Source organism: Petromyzon marinus, chromosome 25 (assembly GCF_048934315.1).
Source record: "Petromyzon marinus isolate PM22_M1 ecotype Great Lakes invasive population chromosome 25, UKy_Petmar_22M1.pri1.0, whole genome shotgun sequence".
Classification (NCBI taxonomy): Eukaryota; Metazoa; Chordata; class Hyperoartia; order Petromyzontiformes; family Petromyzontidae; genus Petromyzon; species Petromyzon marinus.
The window spans coordinates 2,700,397-2,725,199 of record NC_133691.1 but is presented as its reverse complement, the minus strand read 5'-3'; the positions used below and the strand labels follow the sequence as shown (position 1 = coordinate 2,725,199).

The 24,803-nt window shown below is 46.8% G+C and overlaps 2 protein-coding genes across 10 annotated transcripts in view; both read left to right on the top strand.

Annotated features, from left to right (window-relative positions):
* Positions 1 to 2,954: 2,954 nt before the first annotated feature.
* Positions 2,955 to 13,385, top strand: MTURN (maturin, neural progenitor differentiation regulator homolog). 3 transcript variants are annotated; one of them, XM_076069629.1, is made up of 4 exons: positions 2,961 to 3,674; positions 8,330 to 8,419; positions 9,213 to 9,294; positions 10,907 to 13,385. In XM_076069629.1, the coding sequence occupies exons 1-4, from the start codon at positions 3,492 to 3,494 to the stop codon at positions 10,942 to 10,944; spliced, it is 393 nt and encodes a 130-aa protein (XP_075925744.1). In that variant the 5' UTR covers positions 2,961 to 3,491; the 3' UTR covers positions 10,945 to 13,385. The 3 variants fall into 3 exon arrangements, with proteins under 3 accessions (XP_075925745.1, XP_075925744.1, XP_032816607.1); XM_032960716.2 differs by having other exon boundaries at positions 2,979 to 3,674; positions 8,330 to 8,452; XM_076069630.1 differs by lacking the exon at positions 9,213 to 9,294 and having other exon boundaries at positions 2,955 to 3,674; positions 8,330 to 8,452.
* Positions 13,386 to 15,979: 2,594 nt separating this feature from the next.
* Positions 15,980 to 24,803, top strand: part of SLC66A2 (solute carrier family 66 member 2) — a 30,213-nt gene continuing 21,389 nt past the window's right edge. Inside the window, exons 1-5 of one of the 7 annotated variants that reach the window (XM_076069626.1) lie at positions 15,980 to 16,137; positions 17,706 to 17,816; positions 18,870 to 19,099; positions 21,296 to 21,429; positions 22,539 to 22,586. In XM_076069626.1, the coding sequence (XP_075925741.1) occupies positions 18,885 to 19,099; positions 21,296 to 21,429; positions 22,539 to 22,586 (397 nt within the window). In that variant the 5' untranslated portion in view covers positions 15,980 to 16,137; positions 17,706 to 17,816; positions 18,870 to 18,884. Of the gene's footprint in view, positions 16,269 to 17,705; positions 17,817 to 18,869; positions 19,100 to 21,295; positions 21,430 to 22,538; positions 22,587 to 24,803 lie in introns of all 7 variants that reach the window. The other 6 variants (XM_032960719.2, XM_032960718.2, XM_032960721.2 and 3 more) reach the window with 6 other exon arrangements.

The following is a 24,803-nucleotide window of genomic DNA, read 5'->3' as shown; positions in this document are numbered from 1 at the left end:
TAATATTTATGTGTTTTTTTTTTATTTAGGGCCCATTTATAACATGTGCTACAGGTAATCTGGCACTTTACACCACCTCTGTGAAGACATGGCAATCGCTACTCCTGGGAGAAAACAAGAATGACACACTTGGACATCGCGATTACGTTATTTTATTTCTGGGCATGTTTGGTTACAGCCCTCTTCTTCTGTTTACTTTCTCTCCCCCTTGAATACCCGACTCCCGTTCGTTACCCCGACCCGCGGTAGGGCAGCGAGCCCTGATGCCCCCAATCGATCCGAAATTTTGAGGGTCCATTGCGGCGAGTTTGTTACATTACCCCGCTGTACCACCACCCCCCCCAACCCTCTTTTTGAAATCGACTTTGTATTTCGCGTGCTAGAATGAGGACAATATTTTCATATATTTAGACGGGGAAAAAACACATTGCAAAAATCGCCTAGGTCCTGCACTGCACAGTCACTTCTGACACTGGGTGCAATACCGAGCTTAGCCAGTCAGGCGGCGCATGCCAGACCGCACACTCTGAGGGTTGTCGAGGTCATGTTGTCATGTGTCCCCATCGCTGGTCAGTGTGGGGGTTCGTTGTATGAATTTTAGGGGATGCCATGGCCCTTTCAGATATCACTCGCCACTGACGTTAGCCGTGACCGGGAATTGAACTCACGCAGGTTGCTGGGTTAAAAGCGCAGACTGTGATAGCTACTGGTGTAAATTTGTGGTCTTGGATTTTTTTTTCCATCTAGGTCAGAGGTCAACTCCTCAAGTTGCCAGCAGTAGTGCGTCGTAAAAGCTTAAGAGACGGAATTCTCAAAACGCAGTCACACCCAGAAGACCACGCTTGGATTTGGAAATCCCGAAAGTGTAATGGATACATGCTACGAGGCTGTAACTAAGACCGCGGGTGGCTGCTGTGGCCGTGAGGCTCCCTCGGGTTTATGTCATCAGTGGGCGGGGGTGGCAGAGAGTGGAAGGAGCAGGGGAGGATGGGAAGACACCGTTATGACGAGATGACGAGAGCCAGAAGGATGAAATCCTCTGGAGATTCGATGTGGTCCATGGATCGGGTGTGGAAATTCGAATCGTGAATCAAATCGACCTCCACCACCCCCCCCCCCCACATCTTATTCGTATGGCTGTTGTTGATGATGGGCAACATCTCTAATTTCACACTGAGGTGGCTGAGCCAGATAATTGCGTCGGGAGCTGTGATGATGACTCTCGTGTTTGCGAATCGAACATTGCGTCGTGAGACGTCCCATCGTCAGTTCTGGGTGACCACAGTTCCACAGTGGAGATTATTGTTATTTTTTTTGCATTCATGCGCTGTCAAGTATCCGCAATTGCCACGTTTGTGCGGGTGAACTGTAGTTTTAGGGTTGTACTCTACCATGGTGAAGTATGGATGGTCAAATAATCCTCACTGCGTGCCCGGATTGTGGAAGGCCCTCATCTAGCGGTGTATTGACAAACGAACTCAGTGCAGAATAAACTAATTCGCCGTAAAATTGGTTGCAAAATCGGCGTACTGGGCGATGCATTAAATATCACTCCACTTCGGCCTGTCGTATTCGTTGTACCGTACTGCATTTACCAACAGCCCTTCCGTTATCCTTGTTAAACCTTTTGGTTTTCTTGCTAATTTCGGATTTGTCTTGCGATTTTTTTTCTTCGATACGAATCATTGCTCCTTCTTCTAAACGATTAATAAAGAAATGCACAAAACATCTAAGATACGCCTGTTATTTATTGCTTTATTTCCCATATTTCAGTTTGCAACGATTATTTAATTCAAACATCTCGTGTTTAATATGCCCCATCCCGAATGTAAGAGGCACAGAACGGGCGGTCTGATATTAACGAAATGTTCCGCATTATAAGACGCAGCATTCCCATAGTATGTTATCACAAAATTGGGGAGTGGGGGGGTGGGGTGCGTCTTATAATCCAGTAATTAAACATTATTTGATTAATCTGGTTGCTGCCTTGACGGTGATGCACAACCACAACAAAATAACGCAACGCATTCCGTGTCAAAAAACACCGCCGCTTTCAAAACAAAACTAAAGTTAATATAGGCGACGTTTCGGGCGATGGCACTATGAAGAAGGGGTCAATGCCCGAAACGTCGTCGACTACCGCTCACGGCCAACACCGGTGACGAGTATCTATCTGAACCGGTCCCGGGCCTCGCCTAGGTCGACTCAGCCTCAAACGAGTACCTGGTACGGCGTGTAGTAAACATCGTCACTAGGGGAGACAAAGGCGGCCGGGCGTGGTGCTGGCCACTCGTGAGCCACAGTGCCGACCTTCACAGCTGCTCGCGAACCGCACTTGCCCCAGCAGTCTGTTGAGGCTACACGGTGGGGGTGGGGGGGGGAGTACCTTTGTCTTTGTTACGTGTGGCCAAACTCGTAGAACCATAGACAGCAGCAGCAGCACGTGTGTGTGTGTGTAGCAGCACGTGTGTGTGTAGCAGCACGTGTGTGTGTGTAGCAGCACGTGTGTGTGTAGCAGCACGTGTGTGTGTAGCAGCACGTGTGTGTGTGTAGCAGCACGTGTGTGTGTAGCAGCACGTGTGTGTGTGTGTGTAGCAGCACGTGTGTGTGTAGCAGCACGTGTGTGTGTAGCAGCACGTGTGTGTGTGTGGCAGCACGTGTGTGTGTGTGTAGCAGCACGTGTGTGTGTGTAGCAGCACGTGTGTGTGTGGCAGCACGTGTGTGTGTGGCAGCACGTGTGTGTGTGGCAGCACGTGTGTGTGTGTAGCAGCACGTGTGCGTGTGTGGCAGCACGTGTGCGTGTGTGGCAGCACGTGTGTGTGTGTGGCAGCACGTGTGCGTGTGTGGCAGCACGTGTGCGTGTGTGTAGCAGCACGTGTGCGTGTGTGTAGCAGCACGTGTGTGTGTGTAGCAGCACGTGTGCGTGTGTGTAGCAGCACGTGTGCGTGTGTGTAGCAGCACGTGTGCGTGTGTGTAGCAGCACGTGTGCGTGTGTGTAGCAGCACGTGCGCGTGTGTGTGAAACTGGACTGCAAATGAGATCGGGATTTGAGATATTCTGAACAAGATCAATTCGAGAGCAACAAGATCACGTCGCAGTGATATCGAAGGGTTTGCGTCTTCCTCTCCCGGTGCCATTGGCCGTGTTACGCAAAACAACAACAACAATCCCGAGGCTTCACGGCTGCGCATTGCCCGCGCTGGGCAGCAGGGGGGGCGACACCACACGTACAGTGGTTAAGACGTGTACACGTACAGGGGGCATTGTAGCAGGGGCACCCACAGTCACATCTGGCCTCTACTCCTCTATCTCTGCTGTGTGCGGCGTCTCCACCTTCTGCTACCACCACCAACAACACCACCATCATAATCATCATCACCGCCACCACCACCATCACCATCATCCTCCACCACTCAACCACGACCGGAGTAGGAGTAAGAGTCGGAGGAGGGCCCCCCCCGACCCTCCCGCCTATCCTGAGCGAGGCCCCGATGGAGTTCGGCGCGGTGGTGGCCGAAGCGGAGGTGTGGTGCCTCAGCACCCCGTTCTCCCTCTTCGCCTCGGAGCAGGCGGACCGACGCCTCCACTTCCTCAGCGAGTCGGTGGGCGATGCCAGGGCGCCGCTCTCCTTCTGCCTGGCGTGCCCTCAGGACGGCGATCCCAGCGCCCCGTTCGTAAGTTTGCCCGTATTGTTGCCGGCCGCTTTGGCGTTGTGTTGCGTTTCGGGGGGTGGTTGATGGTTTGGGTGGTGGTGATGGAGGAGGCGGGGTGTGTATTTTTTATTTCGGGGATTCTTCTCTCTCTCTCGCTAAATGCCGCGGTGACAAGAGCGTTGCAGATGGAGGGAGGAGACGCCGTGGTCGTTTGTGGTTTGGGTTTTATTGCGTTTAGATTTTTGACGGTGGCGCCCTCAAGTTGTTGATGTTGTGATTCTGTTGGACATTGCCACGTGTGGGTGCAAGAAGATGTGGGCCCGACACTTCAATCATCCACAGTGCCACATCAGTGGAAGGGGGCGCTTTGCGACGTCAGTGGAAGGCGCCTTTTTACAAATAAATGTAAATTATTGTGTCATTTCGCGGTGACGCCTCCAGTTGTTATCTTGTTGCTGATGAGATTATTTGTTTTAATTCCCATCTCGTCCATCTTTTATCTTTCGATATAACATATTTCATCACGACGCAATCCCCTCATGTCGAATTATATTCAAATCCCATCTTCAATCACAGCTTCCGCGGTCACATCATCCAATGTCACACGTCTTCCCATCTCAAATATCTCGCTTTGTCGTACGGTAACATATTCCGCAATGGCTCATCATCTGATGTCACACATAGATCCACGCCTGTCTTATCTCATATCTTCCGATTATACACCACCACGAATCGCTTGGTATATTATCCGCTTAATGCCATTTGCTAATGTATAGCAATCCAAATCATTACCTGTGCGGTAATTTCTCAAAGAAAATCCTCGCTGGCTGTTGGTGGTCATTTTTAAGAAGGTTCCTTGCTACATTGGGATGTTTTATCCAACTCCATTAAATGAGTGCCGTAAGCCTCCATCAATTTTCTCCACTGCTTGTACAGTAGTACCACTGCATGCACTCTTGTGACCGTGAGCCGATGGCTTAGTGTGTGTATGGGGTTGGGTGATGGAACCAGTCATAATATCGATTATATAATAATCTACAGCCCTTTGTTAATCCCACGCTGAATGAACCGCAGGCCATACTTTTCCACGCTTGTCATTGAGGGGCGGAGGAAGGAAAAATGACCGGTTCAGATACAACTCCGCACTGATGTTCGTCTTGGCCGAGAGGAGACAAGTGAGGTCGCTGGGTTCGTAACGCAATTCCCGGGACCCACTGTGCCACCAACTCCATCCCACGATTGATCGTCTTTAATCACTCATTTTAAGACTGTAATATATTGCTGAAGGCCAGCCAATCGAAAGGTCAAGCTCAATTGTTCGTCACTTGGGCACAACAAAAACAATCGTGCACTGTTTTCATGGATATACTGGCCCCTGTCATAGGAATATGGAACTTGTACCATTCTCTCAGGGCTGTAGAAATTGAGATGACCGCTACTCCACACCTTAAAAAAAAAAGGAAAACACTCATTAATGTTTTTTTCAGGTATGTAAACATCACCACATTTGAGAGGCTAGCGAGGTCCATGAGAGGTTATGTATGGGGATGAGGAATCAAAAGGCCATGGGTGCAGTCCGTGGCATAGCTATCCAGAGTGCAGGCGGTGCAAGCGCCACTGGGTACATGGCACAGGCTGGTACGCTTCTCCGGAAAAGTGCACGTGTTAAAGGGCTGCCTGAGTGCGGGGTTGCAGATTGTATTGCAAGAATGAATATGCCCATTATGGCGTATTTGTTTATTTTATCACGTTTTTAAACCTGCTGGCCAGGATTGAGCAAAATTTTAGCCCACTTTTCACCCCCGGGCAACTGGACAGCACAGAATAAGTGTTTCTAGCTTAACATTAAAACTAACAACATTTAATAATCACAGTAAAGAAACAAACAACGTCTATATTTTTTTTAACTTAAAATCGCATAAATGGTCCTCATACTATCTGGGACACTGTTCCAATGTCCATCCAGGAAATTTAAAACACCGGGACCATGATGAAAATGTTATTTACAAATATACAGCTCTTCGAGTCTCGGGCCACTTTTTCAGGAAGATCCTGCGACACTGGAATGTTTGGCCAATTCCATCAATGATTGTTTTGCGTCATGTGGCAAAACAAAAAAGAGAACCTGGAGAAATCCCACCACATCCAAGGGGGTGACGTTCAAAGCTCCATGGGGACGGATTCAATATGCAGACCCAATCGAGTGAGTGGACCCAGTCTCACGAACGTCTCCCACACCTCACAGACCCGTGCCCACGGTGCCCGGCACGCCCCCAAGTGTCACTCATCCAAGTGTGAACCAGACTCAAGTGTGTTTAGCTTCTGACACTTGTACGGTGTTATTTTCTCACTGAAACAGGAACAAATTGACCAGCGTATGCTTACAAGTGGTTATTCTCATTAATTGATAGCATAAGCAGCATGGTTGGTATGGGCCCTGGTGCAAGAAATGTAATCGGGCCTCCTGTTTGATTACTCCCCCCCCCCACCCTTTGCAGCCTGGTGCCACAGGGCCTCCTCTCTCTCATGGGCCCCCTGGCACAGTTGCTGCGCCTGCTTCTTCCATGCGATCCTAGCGCCCACTATTGGAGACAAATTTCAGTTGGCACGGTCGGGTTGTAAGGGACAATGCAATGCATCTATTATTCAACATATCTCCAACCCTTCTGTACACATTAGTGGTGGGAGACCGGGCATTGGGTTCCACACGTGGAGGGCTACATTGTGGCGTCACGCCAGGATATTGTTTCTCCTTTCCGTTCTGAAAATGGGATTCAATTGGATTGTGAACGTTCTTACGGTTAACCACATCCAATAATCCTAAAGCAAATGCTGAGGGCACTGACCTATCCAAATGCGATGGGGATTGGAGACGTGGGGGGACATGTGAAAGAGTATTGAGTAGCAGCAAGTATAGGATGTTATGGTGTGCTCTTTGTATTTCCGACACCTCCATTTGCTGTGCTTGCTTTCATGTTATACAGTGGATAGAAATGTGGAAAGTTACATAATGTGGATAAAAAAGCCAGTTGAGGGCATGAAAGGGTTCTAATAATGGACCATAAAACTGAGCAATAAAGTGGAAAGATAAAAGCAACAACCTCGAGATGAATTGTGACGTGAAAGGTTGTCAGTTAATTGAGTGCTGTTACCCCCGTGTTGGTTTTATGTCAGCCCCGTATAATTCTAAACCTTTGTTGAATGCGGTTTAAAAAAAAAAACCTCTTCACATTTGACAGCATCTTTGACACACAATATAAACCAAAGTCATATCGTATGATATTTTCTTCTTTCGCCATAACACCGACGACGCAACGGCGTGGCTATTGAATGTGCGAACAGTGCAAGCTGCTCTGGGGCCCTCGGGCTGGAGGTACCCAGACCACTAGGCTAGGAAGATAGTTTTACGTTAATTAAATAGCCCCCCCAATTAATCGTTTGTACCTGGGGCCCATGGCAATCAAGCTATGCCACTGCACATAAAAAAGAGTCATTTCCTGCAAATGGATGTAGTTAATTTGAGTCCCTTGTCCAGCACTTAAAACCCTCATTCTCCTTGGTATTACTTGGCTGCATCACATGCTTTAGTTGCATAATCTACATTGCCTTCTCTGCAATAGTTTAGAACCAAGTGGTTCTTCTAAAATTTGCAGTTTCATGCCTTTGTAATTCGATAAATTGTAATGAATTGTCGCGAATCAGCATCACGATTCCATTAACGAATTAGACTATCCCTTCGCGCTCTTGTAGTGCAGTTAGCACCTCTAATGGCTGCAGGGTTTGCCTGAACCTCCTAACATCATTGATTCTTTAAACACGCAATTGTATGCATACATCAATGAATGGATGCACCATAATGTGTGGGGCTATGTTGGGGGCAAACATGGAACAGTGCGGCAAAATCCATTAAGGTCCTGTACATTTATGCTCCCACGTGTGCTCCCCGCCATCACCGATCCGCACTTAACAGTGTGGTGAAGTATGATCATATAATAACCCCCGCGACCCACAAAGAGGTTTGACGCGCTCGTCACAGGTGGAAAGCAGACATGGAGTCAGTTACAAATGTAATCTCAACTGCATCGTGAGCTGAAATTACAATTAACGCCGTGATTTTGGTTCACTATGAATGACGTAAATCACAACTCGAATTGACCTCGCATGGTAACGTATGTGTGTTAAACTTCTTTTGCACCGTACGTACCCAACTGTACTAATCTGAGGGGCGGGACAATGCCAATAAACTAAACACATAAAGCAGTAAAATTTTGATTTAAAGCTTTCGTGACTGCAGGGATTCATATTCTTGGTTCTTTCGGTAAAGTCACGTCGTGAGAATTTTATTGTTTTATATTTTTATTATTTTATTGTTTCCCTTCTACGTGACTTTACCGAAAGAACCAAGAATACATAAAGCAGTTCTTAATATTGATTTAAAGCTTTCGTGACTGCAGTAATTCATATTCTTAACGTGACTTTACCGAAAGAGCTAAGAATATACAGTTCTAAATAATTGAGTTTTCTGTCTGGTGGAGAGGTTACGATCGCATGCGTTACTCGCAGTCATGCCCGGTGTGGCCGCCCCTGTGTGATGGCCACGTCCGTGTGTTACCCCCCACCCCTCCCTCTGCCCCCCCCCCATCTCCCCCCCCCCCATCTCCCCCCCCCCCCCACAGCTCGTGTGGAGTGAGAGCGAGGAATGCCTACGCCTCCTCGGGCCGGCACAGGACTTTGCCTCGTCGTGCCGGGAGAAGACGCTCCGCGAGGTGCTCAACCGGGCCTTCCGTGCACTTAAACCGGTATGGGGACCCGGTGGGGTGGGGAGCACGCTGCCTGGGGGTGTTTTGTTGAGGTGCTTTGCAAAGTTGTAGTGCGGGAGTGAGCGAGCCTTTAGGGGCGCACATTTCTATTACAGAAACTCAAGACGGGAGACACGACATGGTTAAACATTTCAAATATTTTAAACACTAACAGAACGAGTGACCACGATGTGCTTCTTGTCAATCATGCATTCCATTCTGCTCTAGGTGTCGCCCCCTATGTATATGAGGAACATTGCTGAAAAACCACCACTGTTGTGAAATATTGTACCAACAGTTTTTGACTTGGCTACAAGAATCACGAAGGGTGGCTGAGCCTTCAGCAGTGGGTGGGGGGGGGGGGTTCCTCTGTCCTCTGAAGCCCCCCAAAGCTCTAGGACATGGTAGATACGCAAATTTATTTGAGGCGAACACGGAGAACAGAGGTCGTCTTAGAGCACTCCGTTGAAGTGCTGTGTGATTTGTGACCGTAGGGGTGAGATCATTTTCTTTATGGAGGGTCCAACAGGAGTTTTAAACGCCATTGGTGGAGCAAACAGCACACTCGCACCTCAGGCACTTCTGCCACTGCTAGTGGTCCATGCGGTTACAGAAGTGAGAAGCATTCCATGATGACGACAACGGCGATGATGACGGTGGTGATGGGCTAATTTTGAATGACAGGGCGTTCGAATATATTTGGGAGGTAAGATACATTCTAAATGTCCGCCTTGCTCTGTTTCATATTCTTGCATCAAAGTTGTTGGGGCTTGCGGAGGAAGAGGATGACGCCTTTGAGGATGACGATGACCTTCCGCCAGAATTTGAGGACAAAGAGGCCGGTACGCGGTGTTACAACCGAGCACTCGCAGCTCCATTACATCGTAGTAATCGTGACGTGGCCATCGCCACTTCGGCCTGTCAGTAGCCATCTTGTTACTGCCTCCTGCTGGCAACTTGTTACCATCGCAGCTCCATATCTCCATAAATAAGCCACATTTTCTAAAACTACGGATAATTAAGCATTGGATGCTGCCGTGGTGTGATGGGTAGCGCAATGGACTTCAAATGCAAGGGAAGCTGGTCCAATTTAATCCATGAACATTGAATTAACTTTTTATTTCACCAGGTAAGGCCCACTGAGCTATAATAGCTCTTGTTCAGATGCGACCTGGCCACAAATGATAGCTAAATTAAGTGGCTTATGATGTGGAAATGTTAGCTAAATACTCGAAATGCATGTTTCTAAATACCGAGGGAAAAACTGGAAGACCCGGAGAAAAATTCACGCAAACTCGGGGAGAACGTGCAAACTCCATATATACAGGCGTCAGGGTCTGGATTGAACCCATGATTGATCTCCTGTATACCCGGTGAGGTAGCTAACATCTGGCTACCATGGCGAGATCTAAGCTGTGGAGTAGTTGGGAAAATGGTGCACGTTTCTTAAATCCTTCTCACCCCCCACCCTGTCCACTGCCACCATCTATCCAGGGGTGTAAATGGGTTCACCATCGTTGGTCGATTGGCAGGTTGTGTACGATGGCTACTCCCACCTCTTCCCTAGTCGTTTAGCCAATGTGGAAGAGTAGACCAAATCACCTTCTCGGATTTCTCTCAGGTTCCCTGTGGTGGAGACCTGTCTTCCAGAAGTGACATAAACAAGCAATTGCAGGGTTACACCTTTACCTATGGATAATTACTTTCCAAATTATACACATTATACACCCCATTTGTATTACTGGGATGATATAAATGTTGCCTCTGTGATGTTACCTAATGTTTGGGACCGTCTGCAGTATGTACCGTGCTGGGTAAGAGCAATAGTTCATACACGAAAAACGTGTATTATCTCTTGACAGCAGAAAGTGTTATTGTGGCAAAATTGCTGGGTCCTCCCAGCATGACTTAAATATTGCGTAACATCACCATGCCGCTTGCATGATAAACCCTACAGCCATGTGTTCGAGCACCACAATTCAAAATATCGGCTACATTTTAGGCAGCGACTTTCACACACCCTGATTTCAAATGATGATTATACGTTCCCTACACACACGATACACGCAGTGCGCTTGAGAATCGATTAAGGTTTACGCACATTTTAAACATTGCGATTTAGGCTAGTGGAACAGACAACACTGCAACGCATGTATGTTGAATTTCCTTTGCACCATACATAGTCAACCATGCCAATCGAAAGTGCGGGAAAGGACAACAAACTAAACATAATAATCAGTTCTAAAGACGACATGGAGATCGACTTGACCTTAAAAGAATTACCTGGCGTGGTGTGTAAAACATCAGCGCTGGGGAAACATAGGTACCCAGGCACGGTGCTGGACACACTACCCCCTCATGCACCATGCCGGCCGGCCTTTGGCACTCACTAACAGCACTTGTATCAACAGTCTATTAATATCTGTACGGGGTCTTTGTGTGTGTGCTTTCCAGAACATCCCAGTTCAGACTTGGGAGAAGACTCCGGTTGAACGCTGAACCCCGGGCGACAACACTGTTTGTGGATATTGACATTTTGATTGTGCCCAGATGTTATGGCACTTAAACTCTATATCACCTGCATCTGCATGACCGTCCGAGTCGTTCCGTTTCTTCGTGCATTATTATTTGCACAGAAGGCCAGTAGTTTTTTGGCCATTGAACTGAAGTTGTGGTTTTTAGGGGGGGAAAAAAGCATAGCTTGATTAATTCCGAAGGTAATTCATGAATTGTGGAATGTAGTCGATCGTGCATGAAGCAGGGCGGAGTGGGTGTGTGTGCACGTGAAGTAAAGAAGAATGATCGTGCATTGTGCTCCACAGTATGCGGCTTTTTTGCCAAGTGCAGAGAAGCCACACCAACTGAATTAATGGGTTCTCACTGTTAAAAAAAATCATAGTCTTCCCTATGCATTAAATTGATAAACAATAACTACAAGCACTAGGAGCATGATAACCATGTGAGGATGCCGGGTGGCTCAAGAGGTCAGAGTGCCAAGCCAGGACTGCGGAGATCATTGTTTTTTTAATCTATCGGGCATCCAGCCAACTTTGATTGAACTAAGTTCTCGAGCGCAGAGAGAGAGAGTTAGTGGTCTCAGCCAAGCCACCAGTTGTCCGCACGAAAGAAACCCGATCATGTAAAAACAAAAATTGCACTAAATTTTGCTTAATTCTAGCTGTATTGGTTTGACTGTCACGTGACAATCTCATAGCAGAGCTTATGGGAAAGTGCGCCCCCTATCATGTAAACAATAAAAAGGCGGCTTGAATGTTTTTTTTTTTTGGAGCCCTGCGAAAAATATCTTGGCCGTTCTCCAACACCCTTGGTGCACCGCTCTGTAAGTTATCCAAGGGGATTCCTCATCTATTGGCATGATGCCGATAGCACAAATGGAATTGGGAATTTAATACCAAAAAATATCCTTTTTAAAATAAACTTTTATACCAGTATAAATTAATCTTAATGGTTCTGATAATGGTTTGTGGACGATGAAGGTAGATATTTGTTTGTAATTATGTGAGGTAGTGTAAAAAATGCATTAGTTCATCGATAAATGTTGATGCGCTCACACTACATGCATCCAAACGCGAATGTGAATAATCAATGTTTTCGATCAGTATATTTATGTAACTGGGTCAGTGTGATCGTGCATCCACTAGAGGCCGCAATATTCAGGGCAGTGTTAAATAAAACATGATTTGAATCTTAAAATCACCACCACGAGTCATGATAATTCATCGGATCGGAAGGTTAAATTGTTGCACCCTCTAATTGGCATAAATTACCATAGGCAGCAGTGGATAGATCATGGCTGATATTGATAATGATTAAGTCGTTGTAAACATGGACTTGCGTGGCACACACCCATTTCTTACACACCGGTATGGGTGCAGTGTTGTTTAAATTATATTGCTATATTCTGACATGAAAAGCATGTGGAACTACTACCTATGAGGTTAGTCATTTCCAGGACCGCCCCAAATGTCACGGAGCTTCGACCAAACATTTCGCTTTTGTTGTGCAGTGATTGTGCTTAAAGCGGGTCAAGCATCGCTGCCCATTTAGTATGCAATAAGATTGATGTGGTGTTTGTTTGCTACCTTATGTTACAAATCTGTTATGCCTTGTAAGTTTCGCTTAAGAATAGGAAGTGACTGCTACTGTCTCTACACGTGCTGGATAGACACTGGTTTGGCGCTCCAGTCCCCGCAGGATTTAGTTTTTGTCATAAACCAGATTTTCATGCAATCACAACCCCACCTTGGGCTTTAGTTGATGAAATATGGATAGTTACATTTACATAACACTTTTCATTAAGGTTACCGAGTTATCCTGTAGAGTTTAGAAGGTGAAGGTTTTGGGTTAAGGTTAGAGAGTTGGGTTTAGGGGGTGAGACTTGGGGTGAGAATTTAATTGGAAATGGGGTTTGGGTTAGGTGTCATGCATGTTGAACTTCTTTCGCTAATCGGAGGTGCGGGGAAGGACAGCAAACTAAACGCAAAAGGCAGTTCTTAAGAAATTAATATTCAATGTAGATCTAAAAGTGCATAGCTCCAGTGACTTCCTAATATCGAAAGGGGGAGAGCGTTCCAGACGGCCGCAGCACATCTAAAAGCGCGCGATGCGGTGACCGCCGTCTTTGTTCGATGGGCTAGCCACAAAAGCCGCTGCTGCGAGGATGACCGGAGTTCACGTCATGGTCTACGCTGGTCATGCTCAGAGTTTAGGGGTTAAAACGATAAAAGAGAGGCACGGTGGGGGGGGGGGGTAAGGGCTCGTGGACACAAGTAGAGTACACAAGACTGCTCTGCTTGCCACGTACATGCGGGGGATGGGTCGTGCTGTTGTAGCGATGGGCTCTCTGTTATGCAGTAACAGTATTTTTAAGTTGCTTGTTTGCAAAGTAATAAAAAAACACTTGCTTTTAAAAGTGTCCTGCTTTATTTTAACAATACGAATAAACGATACACTAAACAAGTTACGTCATTGTTTTAACGTTTGAAGGCGCGCGCGCATGTCATACAATGCGTTGATTTATATCACGTTTCATATATTTAACTCGAACACAAATAGGAATCGTCAATATTGGTCAATACACTGTTTTTAAACTCATAATTGCCATACTATATAGTTAGTAAATGCTAACTGGCTTTCACGTCCGAATGGCGCAGCGGTTCCCGAACTTGAGCTGGGAAAACGAGTTCAGTACCCAACCACAGCTATCATCAGTGGCCGAGTCTTAGACGTTCCTGGGCACACCCCACAACAACAACAACCGCCATTCGCCACTAAGTGGCGGTGACGTCACCACGACGCTTGTGCCTGGCCATGTGCACCTTGAGGCCACGTGAAGTGTCGAACGCCCGCTGGCAGGAGGTCACGGGGCAGACCCAGGTGCCACGGGTCGACTGACTGAGATGACTGGCTGATGCACCACCTGTGCCCCCTACTGTGCCAACCTGCTGTGCTTTAGCCACCCGGCGCTCCGTTCGTTGTTGTGAGCGTCGCTCCTCCACCCTCCGTTGTTGTTGTTGGAGGGCGACTGCCTCCAACTGCCCAGTAGCGTCCTTCACGAGCCTCCACAGAGGCCGATCTTGACACCGTTGGTACAGTCATCGGCAAGTCCATTCAGCTCCACGTCCTCCTGTACCACATCACTCCATCTCTTCTCTAGCCCGTGCCGCGCCCGTTTAGCCCCCTCGATCTGGCCGAACAAAAGCTGTTGAGGCATGCGGTGGCTGGGCATGCGGGCTACATGACCCAGCCATCGCAGCCTTGCCTGCCGGAGGAGCTCACCGATGGGACCGTGGCCAGATCTTTCAAGGATTTGTGAGCTCCTCACACAATCCAGCCTGGTTAAACCCAGGATGGATCGTAGGCAGGCCAGCCTAAATGTTTCTAACCGGCGAAGATGTTCCATTAGGGGGGTCCACGTTTCGCAAGCGTAGAGAAGGGAGGGAACGACCGTGGCCGAGAAGACCTGAAGCTTAGTGCGGAGCGACAAACCAGGTAGCTTCCACACAGCGTTACGCAACCGATGAAAAGATATTGCCGCTGGATTTATTCGGAGTGAGACCTCTGCTGTTAAACTGGAGCCACCCCACAGCCACCTTGGCAAGCTACATTGACCCCTAATGCGAAGTTACTGTGATCAAACGACCACCACGACCCAATACGGCGTGGGAAGGCCTTCATTCAGCAGTGGATTAACAAAGCGGTGTATATGTAATCTTAAGGCGCCGTCCATAAATGACGTCACGCGATTTTGGACGATTTTTGACCCCCTCGTCACACGGCGTCACAAAAAGTCAGACCCCCCCTCAAATATGACGTCACAAAGCTCTGCCCCCCCCCAAACCATATTTCCATTTTGAAAATAAAACGTGCTTCAAATCGCTTTAGACTATTGTCGTTGTAGTGCGTATTTAATGTGGCGCTGCACTCTGATGTTGTAGGAGTGTTATAACAATTATTGTTGTTATAACAATTATATATTTATTTAAAGTTGCGCATGTTAATGTGACGTCACATTTTTCAAACCCCCCCCCTCGTCACGCATCGTCACAAATGTCTGCCCCCCCCCCCATGTGCGTGACGTCATTTATGAACGGCCCCTTATGTGATATATCCCACTTTGTATATTTTTTGCAGAATTTTAGATAATCTGTTGTTGCATTGGACGTTTAATGCGTAACGAAGCTTCGCGAAATAAATGATAAAGCCGTCGATTAATCGACAATCGCGCGAGTGTAATAATCGATGTTTTTTTTCCCGATCCTATCTGCAATGATTTCACGTGGCATCCTGCCAGCCACTAGTGGACGTTAATATTACACAATCACATTGTCGAAAAAAAACTAACTTAATCCATTGTTAAATAGTTCATATTCTATACATCGAATTTGTAGCAGGGTGGGTGGAGGGGTAGAAAGAGGAAGATTCGTTCCAGAACTTAAAAAAACACCACGTGGCAAAGAAACGTCAACAATTGCTTTGGATCGATGGCACCACGGTCTAAAAAAACACCCAGCACATTTTCTGACCAATCACCGTATTCCATTGGCTTCAGGCCCTGCAAGTGAGCCCATCTCGACCAACCAGCGCCCTCCGCATCTTAGGTTTTAAAATTAATTTAACGAATGCTTTTACACAGAGCACCAGATACATATTGCGCACAATCTAAATTCATAAATACATCTTCATGACAAAATTGGAACCACTTGCAGAATTGTTGACGTCATTGATTCCGATCTCAAAGAGGCCCACCCGCACCTCAGCCAATCAGCGCTGTACATTCCGCGGATATATGACGTCAATACTTCCGACCATCGTTAGCCCCCTCATCCCACCACCTCGGCCAATCAGCGCCGTGCGTGCCGCGGTGAATCCTCGACCCCCCCCCACCCCTGGCGGAGTTCTGACGTCATTATTTCCGATCATCGTTAGCCCACCCCCCACCACCACCCGGGCCAATCAGCGCCGTGCGTTTCCGCTGAGAATCCTCCGGTGTAGTTTTGACGTCATCGCTTTGGAAACCCCACCCCCCCCAACTCAATCCGGCGTTGGACGGTGACGTCACGTTTTCCCGCTGTGTAGGAGCGAGTCGCGTGCGAGTGGAGGGAGGCCGACGTTTGGGGTCGCGGCCGAGGCGGGAAATTGCAGCGCGGTTCCGTCTCATCGAGGCATGTGTGTCGCCGCGTCTCTTAAGTCATAAGCAAAGCAACAACATCAGCAGCAGCAAAGTAACGTAGCCCGGTTTAGTCGTAGGCAATCTGTCGTCATTGATGCCTTGGCAGAGAACGTGACATTTTAAGTAAATATCTTTTTTTTCTCTTGGGGTTTGAGACTACTTATAATGATGTGCGACTGTGGGACTTGTGTGTGTGTGTATACAGTACTGGGCCAGCGATAAGTACAGTGTTTAGTTGATTGTGTGGTGTTGTACGGTGTCTGGTGTGTATGGCTTTAACGATAATGCATGGGAGTGACAGTCGTGTATAAGCTGTACGTGGCCTACTTCCTTCTGGCTGTATGAGTTCCATTCCCGGCCACGACTAACACCCAAGTTACAGTATATCCAAAGCGGCTAGAGCCTCCCTCACGAAATCCACACTCACCAGCGTGGTGAAGTATGGTTAAACAACTACCAATTAGCGACACGGTTTTGGGAGGCCTTCATCCAGCTGTAGATTAACAACAGGCTGTAAACCATTATATAACGATGGCTAATACCACTAATACTTTAAAATGCTATGATTTTGTGTTTGCTGTACAATTGTAATCGTGTTATTGTTTGTCTAAAATGTTTAACGCACCTGTTAAATCATTAACGACGTACACGTCAACTAGTTAAAAAGTACAGCGCTGCAATAATCGCCGCGATTAATGTGTTATCGTGTTTATATTGTAAACGTTGATCGTTTATTGCAGTTGATGGATGCCAATAACACTTTAGAAAACTGTTCTTTATTGTGCAAGCAGAGTGTGTTAATAGACGTTGCTTTTTTAATTGCCGTGGTGAAGTATGGTCTAATAGCCCGCGTGAGCCCACACAGCATAGGGAGAGTCCTAATGTAGCAGCCGATTGACCGGCACGGTCTGTACATGTACACGTGGATCGGTCAACATACGTTTATCGACAACTTAAGGGGAGCCACGGTATTTGAGATGTTACCTACTTCGCCTGGTATACAGGAGCACATGGGTTCGATCCCAACGCCTGTATATTCGGAGTGTGCATGTTCTCTCCCCGTAGTCGCGTAGATGGTTTTTTTTTTCCCCGGGTCCGCGATTCATTTTTTACCTGCACTTAGAACCAGGCTTTTAAGAGTATTTGGCTGCCATTAATGTCGACATGGTAAGCCACTTACTTGAGCTATGATTTGTGGCCAAGTCGCTTCTGAAAAAAATATGCATAACTCAGTGGGCCTTACCTGGTAAAAAAATAGAAGTCTTTTTCAGTTTAACACGTAGGCTTTATTATTAATGTCTTTTTATTGGCAGACTCTCATCTCGTGTCTTTAAATGGCACAAGCCACCTGCTTGAGCCATTTAAAAACTCATAAAGTTGAAACGAAGTAACCCGTCATAAAAAGAGATACGATTCAATAAAAAAAACCTTTCATATACAGTACTTGTTTATTGCAGCGTCTGAGATAAGGTGAAAAGCGATAAAGATTGTCAAGAGAACAAATAACAATGATTGCTAAGGTACAAGAACATGAGAGCTATGGCCTAACATTCTCTACAGGCATGTGTATATTTCCCATCTCAAAGAACATGGTGTGACATTTGCGGTGGTGGAGCGGCGTGTATGAAGAGAGGGCCCCATGTTGATGGATCTTGACGGCGGTGAACAGAGGTGAAAGCTAAACCGGTTTGCGTTTCGCTACGGAGTGATGAAATGAGTTTGTCCACGAGGGACTGCCACGGCGTGGCGAGGTCTTCATTCAGCAGTGGATAGACACTGGCTGCTGACGATGGGAGCAAGAGTATTGACGCAGAAGCATAGCTTAATTATTTGTTTGCTGGTGATGCCACTGCACTGGGATGACGGGTCCCATGCACTGGGTCACGAAGAGTGAGAGAAATTGTACAGAGAGTGGGGGGGGGTGCCCATTTCGTTCCTTGCACCAAGGCCTTTGCCTACCAACGCTACGCTACTGACTTGGCCCGTGCCTACCGTTGCCGTCTGAATTTGTTCAAAGTCCTAGTAGCATTGTGTGTTTATTTCAGGCCCAACAGTCGCAATTGAAACGGAGCTTTGTCACTGGGTGTTGGCCCACTGTCAGTGACGAACCCTATTCTTTTTCGGCCTTCCAAAGGTATTGCACTGCAGTTACCTCTGTTTACCCTGGTAGACAGTGTGTGTATTGCAAGGATGATGTAGGTCAACAATACCCGCACTGCCTCGTACACTGGTGCTATTTAACTTGCAGCCCTTTGTCAGTTCTCTACTGGACGAAGGCCTCCGCTTGCCACGTCGATCATGGAGGTTGTTTGAACAGGCTTTACTGCCAAGGTCGGTGTGGGGATGTGAAGGCATCGGTTAACGTCAGTGACAAGTGACAATGATCTTGGACCAGTCCTCAATGGTAACAGACTAAAAATGTAGCTAGGCTCGCTGGGTTCCGAGCACAGTGCGCTAACCATTGCGCTACTGCTCCACACTCTCAACCGTTGCTATGTTGGATTAATATAATGTGCGACAATCGCACGCTCGTGAAGCTAGGTGTGCATCACACGATTTGAAGCGGACTAATTTAGCTGAATGTGCCGTCTACTGCTGAGCATTGTTTGGTCATCAAAGCCACCTCCGTAGTCCGTCGTGACGCTCGTGTGCATTTTGCGGTGTTCCCCCTCCGTCCCTCAGCGATCTAAGCCAGTTCCGTTTCTGCGCGCCCGTGCAACGCAGGCCCAGACCGTGAGGATGGACGTGGGTGACCTGTCAGCACCCGAGGTGCTGGGCTCGCCGCTGATGGTGCAGCTGGTGACGTGGGTTGCTCAGTTCGCCATTGTGTTCGGTGGCATTGTGCCGTACGTGCCACAGTACCGCCAGATCCGGCGCACGCAGAACTCGGAGGGCTTCTCCAGCCACGTGTGCCTCGTGCTGCTGCTCGCCAACATCCTGCGCGTCCTCTTCTGGTAGAGACACGCTGAGCCTGCTGGAAATCGTGCCGTGTATACCCATGACTGCTTCGAAATGGGCCCTGCCCGCTTTCACATACCAAGACAAGTGTGGGCTCGGCCCAGGGTTGGGTTGACGTCAGGTCCAAGCCAGGCCGTGTAGCTCGTCCTTTAAGTGGGTCATGTGGTTCACTTTCCTCATGTCGCTCCCCACTTTGAGCTGTGTTTCCCTTGCAATCAGTCGTGACAACTCCAGAGTTAAAACTTGACAGAAAGACGTATTTCACTTAGGTCAACTTCAATGCCATTTAAAAAAATATCTATAATAAAAAAAAACTGGAGGAAAAAGAATAAAAGGAATGATAGATTTTTACATTTGGATAGCAGAACCGAACCCCAGGATGAGTGCAGAGCGAAGGAAGGGGCTGAGAGGTGGGGGGGGGCAGTTGGGGGGTGGGAGCCGTGCTGGTCCATGTCTAGAATGGGCCGGCTTGGGTAGGTCTTTTCCACGTTGTGGAAATTTTGCATCAGTAGATTTCATGGCATGCTGATAATTGTGCCATGTTGCAATTTTTGAGAATATTGTACTTCTAAATTATCGCGTTCATTTCCTTACAATGGTATTTACGTATTCTTAGCTCTTCACGTAATTTGGAAATGATTATTTCAAGCATAATAATGCTTGTCTCAGACATGAAATAATATTGTATCTGTTTAATTTTCAGCAGTTTTTAATAGGATACTAGAAAAGCCATTTTCATTTGGTTGGTTCTGGTACCCTTGTGATTTGTGTGCATGGGGTCGTCATTCATCTTCCTCCTGTGTTTCACCAACTCTGCTTGCTGTTTTCATTGTTTATTCCTTCTCCTTAACCATTGCACTCGTGATTATGCTGTTTCTGTGTGTGTGTTGTGTCAGCACTGCATGTGTTCCCTCGGCAATCTCAGATCTGGTAGCATTTAAGCTGCTCATTAAACATAAATCCTAAACCGGTATCATTACGTGTTTGAGCCTTAATAGTTACTGCCTGAGATTGCCGTCCCTTGCATTCTGCAAGTCTAAGCTGTTGTCTTTACCTCAATGTATTTGTGTGTGTAAAAGCCTCAATGGCTACTTGCTAATAGCAAATGCTCCAGAACGCTATAACTAAGCTCATGGCTTTACCTCTGTGCATGATCGTGTGCATACATACACACTATCCTCCTCGTGCACAATGCCGGTCTTCATAGGTGCTTCTTGCTCACAGCACTTGCCGCAAAAGTCTTGATGACCGCACAGACGATCGATAGCTTGATGTGTGCATGTGAATGTGTGTGTGCGTGTGTTTGAGTGCATGCGTGCACGCACCGCATCCCCTTGTGCGCTGTAGCAGCCTAATAGGTGCTTGCTAACAGCATTTGCCTCAATGGTCTGTTGAATGCTATGATCCACGCGGGCTATTGTTGCTGGCAATCATCACCAGCAGTGCATTAACCATCAGCGACGATGGCAACTCGGGTGGGCAACGGAATGGAGTGAGAAAGTTCGCTGGCCGATCAAAGCGCAAGCCTTGAGGAAAAGTGCGTGCAGAACAACAATTGGCTTACAGACTGTAAATTAATATTTTGGTTAGGGATGGGGCAGGTACTAGTACTCATTACTAGGTGACTACAGATAGTGTAGATATAGTCCTAATACTGACCTGTCCATCCTGGACATCTGTGAAAAAGAGCTTCACAGCTTATCGGATTCCTCCAGTCTAAATAAAGTTTCTGATTTGGAATGGGGTAGAGTAAGTACTAGTCACTAGTTAGATAACAATCATCTCTTTTGTAGTCTATTATCATTTGGTTAGCCAGTCACTCAGTACCATACGTTAGTTATCAGATAAGCAATCAATAAAAAGGCTTTCTCATCCATCCCTCTAGATCCCACTCATGCTGAATTTGGAAGCCACCATTCTTCAGCTGCAGTAAGCGTGACATCAGGCGGTCATGTGTACACCGTCTCTGATCTGATTGGGAGTTGCTGCCCCAGTTTTTCATCTGAGGGCAGCTTCAATTAAAATTTTAAGATTTTGGGCAATGAGATTTTTTCAATGTGGAAATTCTGCAGGAAGTATTGTGGGTGACAATTGCCAACGTAAAATTTCCTTGAAATTGTATCCTCCCCGATCATGACTCTAAGGCTACACGGGTGATCTTTGTGTGTGTGTGTGCACGCGGCTGTTTTAAGGTTCGGCCGGCAGTTTGAGTCCGCGTTGCTGCTGCAGAGCTTCGTGATGATCGTGGCCATGCTGCTCATGCTGCAGCTGTGCACAGCCGTGCAGGGATCCTTGGACCTCACCACCAAGCGCCACTACTTCTCAGGTCCGGCAGCGGCGCGTGGTCACTCGGACTGGGGTGCGAACCAGGCATTTGGGAGTCGACTGTGCGAGTGCGAGCGATGCGGCGATGGTGGGGATTATTAGTGGGTGCCTGTTTAATACAAACATTTGGTGGTGGCTTTGTTATCGTAATAAGTGTTTTATTCGCCCATGAAAACTTTACTGTCTCTCAGGATTTGTTTTTTAGACGCGGCCGTCATCGTTGGTACGTTTGATATTTTTTGTGAGTGAAAGTTTATCTTTATTTTCGGAGGAAATCTGAGGAACCAGGGATAACCTCAAGCATTCAAAGCTCTGCACAGATAGATTCAAAGTATGTCTTGCCATCTGCTGGCCATGTAGCCCATGCTAGTAACACCTGATATTCCCAGCAGTCTCCAAACCAAATACAGCGCGAACCAGTCTCAACACAGCTGAATTTCGGAAATACAAAATATTGGATGCGTTCCATGTGTAACTTCATTTAAAAGTTTCAGGGAATAGTGTCATTAGATAAGGGGGAATTCATCACCAGATAAATTATAGGTTCTCTGTGCCCCCTTCTACAGCTGCATTTGTACTTGCCTGCACAAGTTATTGGGCCCCATCATTTTATCAGGAACTCTCAATTGCCACCTTGGTGAGTCTTTAGAGGAGGAGGAGCAGCAGCGCAATGGTTTGTGCACTGCACTACGAACCCGGCGACACGAGTTCGATTCTCGGCTATGGCTAACATCAGTGGCAAGTGATATGTGAACAGGTCCTGCGTCTCCCCGTCCCCCACTTCACCAACCCGCAATCCAAGCAGCTCAATAATCCACCCCATTGCATTGTAATAGCTTAATTATATCACTGTATCAGAGGTAAAGTCTTATACGCAAAATAATGTGTGTGTGTACCAGTACTTGTGAACCTGTTGGCAGTCGCACGACGGGTCTGAACGGAGCGATCGTTGTTCCCAATGTTTTTCATGCGCATGTGGCCTCGCCCTGTACGAGAGTTGTGATAATTATCGTTGTTTAATTGCCCGTTGCTCGCCAGAGTTTGCTGCCCCATGCCATGACAACCGCTGTGTGTAGCCGTTTCCGCGTGTTGTCTTTTGCATGCCGGCAGACGGTAATTTGGATTCGCTAGTATTTCCACGCTCGAGAGCCTTCCTCGGTGGGTACCGCATGCCTTTTTTGTGTGTGTGTGTGTCTTTTATCATCGAGAGACTTGCGGAAAGAGAGCACGTTACGAGCGCCTTGAGTTCCCACGACCTCCCCAACCTAAAAATTAATTATTCTAGTATAAAATGTCCGCACACCTTCTCGATCTTGGCAGCGCTTGTATGCACATAAATGTACGGGTTTTTTTGTGCTGTTGCTGAATTGCTTTGTTGACCTGGAGCAAAGTTTTCCAGCCGCTATTTTTTTATATACACGATGAGATTTTATTTTATTATTTACCCATAATCTTCCAAGACAACGTGTGATGAGCTATCATTGTGCAGTATTTTTGTTTCATTGCCAAACATTCAAAACGTGTTGGACGGCCATGAACACGTAGCCTCGGCCGACTTGTGCGAGCTGTTACATTTATTGTGGAACTTTCACGTGGTAAACCACACGGAGTGAACATTTTAAAAAATCTATATTTTATTGCTTGCTGCAACCACACACCACCTGGCACAAATATTTGAACAAAGGGCCATTGATGTTTCTGTTGAGACAATTCCAAAGGTCCTTCAATGATGTTTACGTTGTTCTTGCCTTCTGATAATATGGCGTGCTCCTGATGAGCCGTCCCTGGATTTACAGTGTCCCTGAACAATGCCTCTTTTTAAATATTGCCACTTGCTCCAAATTTGATCCCCTTTGCACTATCTGGCATCATGTCATGAGACCAAGTATCCATTCAGGTCTCACATGCAACAATGCATCCCTTCCTGTTGTAGAACGGTCCAGGGAAAGAAATATCTCAAGAGCTTCCTTAATTTAACCTCTGGTCCTAACAGTGGAGGAGGGATGCATTTTCCCCGCGGGCTCTGCATTTGACTCATGGGAGTCAAACCCATATTTAAATTTTCAGAGCTGCAATTTAGTCAAAGTAAGTGTGGCACAAAATATAATGTGATGCTTTTATACAGTCATTCAATGGTGACTGAACTGCTTCTTTGAGGGCACATGGGATTTATATAACGTGTGAACTGGTGGGCAGTGGTGGCGCTGTGGTTAAGGCAATGCGCTTTGAACCCAGTGACCTGAATTCCTTTCCCGCCAATGGCTAACATTGTGTAAGTGATATCTGAACCGGTCCTGTGCCTCCCTGAGCTAATGTGCATTTAGCTAAATATGATGAATTAGACCATGCAAATTTAAACATAGCTCTAGGCAGGAGACGACTGTGAGAGCAAAGTATTACCCAGTATGTTGATGCTGGAAGGTTGATGGCAAATTATACCCCACTGGGATCTGGAGGGTTACTCAACTTGCACGAATAAACACTGCACATTTGTATTCATCGCGATGAACTATGGTCAAACATCCCCCATGGTGCAGTGATGTGCGAGGCCTTTTTCCAGTCCAGCAGTGCGTTTACAAATGGGCTGTAAATTATTAACTGTATTTTGATAAAACGGGTGGAATGTTCCTGTGCATTGTTTCATACACTAGGTGGCACCATGATCCACGCTCTTGTCTCAGTGCTTGAATTAAAGCCATCCTCCCACGTTCTTACGAATGCTGCCTAATAACTGCAAAATATACAATTGGTTAATGTTGCAGGTAGTGACCCCTATCCAGAGCAGTGAGAGAAAGGGTAGAGATTGGCTGATGTTCAGTTGGAGATTGCATTTTACACTGGGGTCCTGAGAAAAGTGGCACATAAGTCAATATTTGCCCCTTTTCAGACATTTTAACCTGTTGGTGCAATCGCCATCGTGCCATGTGGACAAAGTATCCATTCGCATTCACCGTGGAGCAGTGCAGTGTTAGAGAACGGCCTACGGAAATGGATATCGCAGAGCTACCTCTGAAATGCTGGGAAGTTTGATGAAAATTTACATAAACAGTTTTTAATTGACGTACGAGCAGTTTTTAGTCTTAACTTAAAAGTGTAATCCTAGAAGAATTTAAATTCTCATCTCTGACAGTACTACTGCATTTTCTGTGAAAAGGAAGTGGCTGGGCCTCTGTCTTCTGTAAGCTTCAGGATTTGCATGCCTGTAGCGCTGAAATGGTAAAGTGTGTCGGCGCGCTTTAAACCGTGTGATTCGCATTTATAAAGTTTAAATGCAACGTACTGCATCTCAAAACGCTGTAGAGACACAGGCGGGCATGCGCATTATATAGAGAGGCAACCAGAAAATGGAAGGCCTCCAGCTTGGATTTGAACAGG

Coding starts and splice junctions, on each gene's coding strand:
- MTURN (XM_032960716.2), top strand. CDS start 3,492: ATGGAGTTCGGCGCGGTGGTGGCCGAAGCGGAGGTGTGGTGCCTCAGC. Junction 3,675..8,329: donor GCGATCCCAGCGCCCCGTTC/GTAAGTTTGCCC, acceptor CCCCCCCCACAG/CTCGTGTGGAGTGAGAGCGA. Junction 9,295..10,906: donor ATTTGAGGACAAAGAGGCCG/GTACGCGGTGTT, acceptor TGTGCTTTCCAG/AACATCCCAGTTCAGACTTG.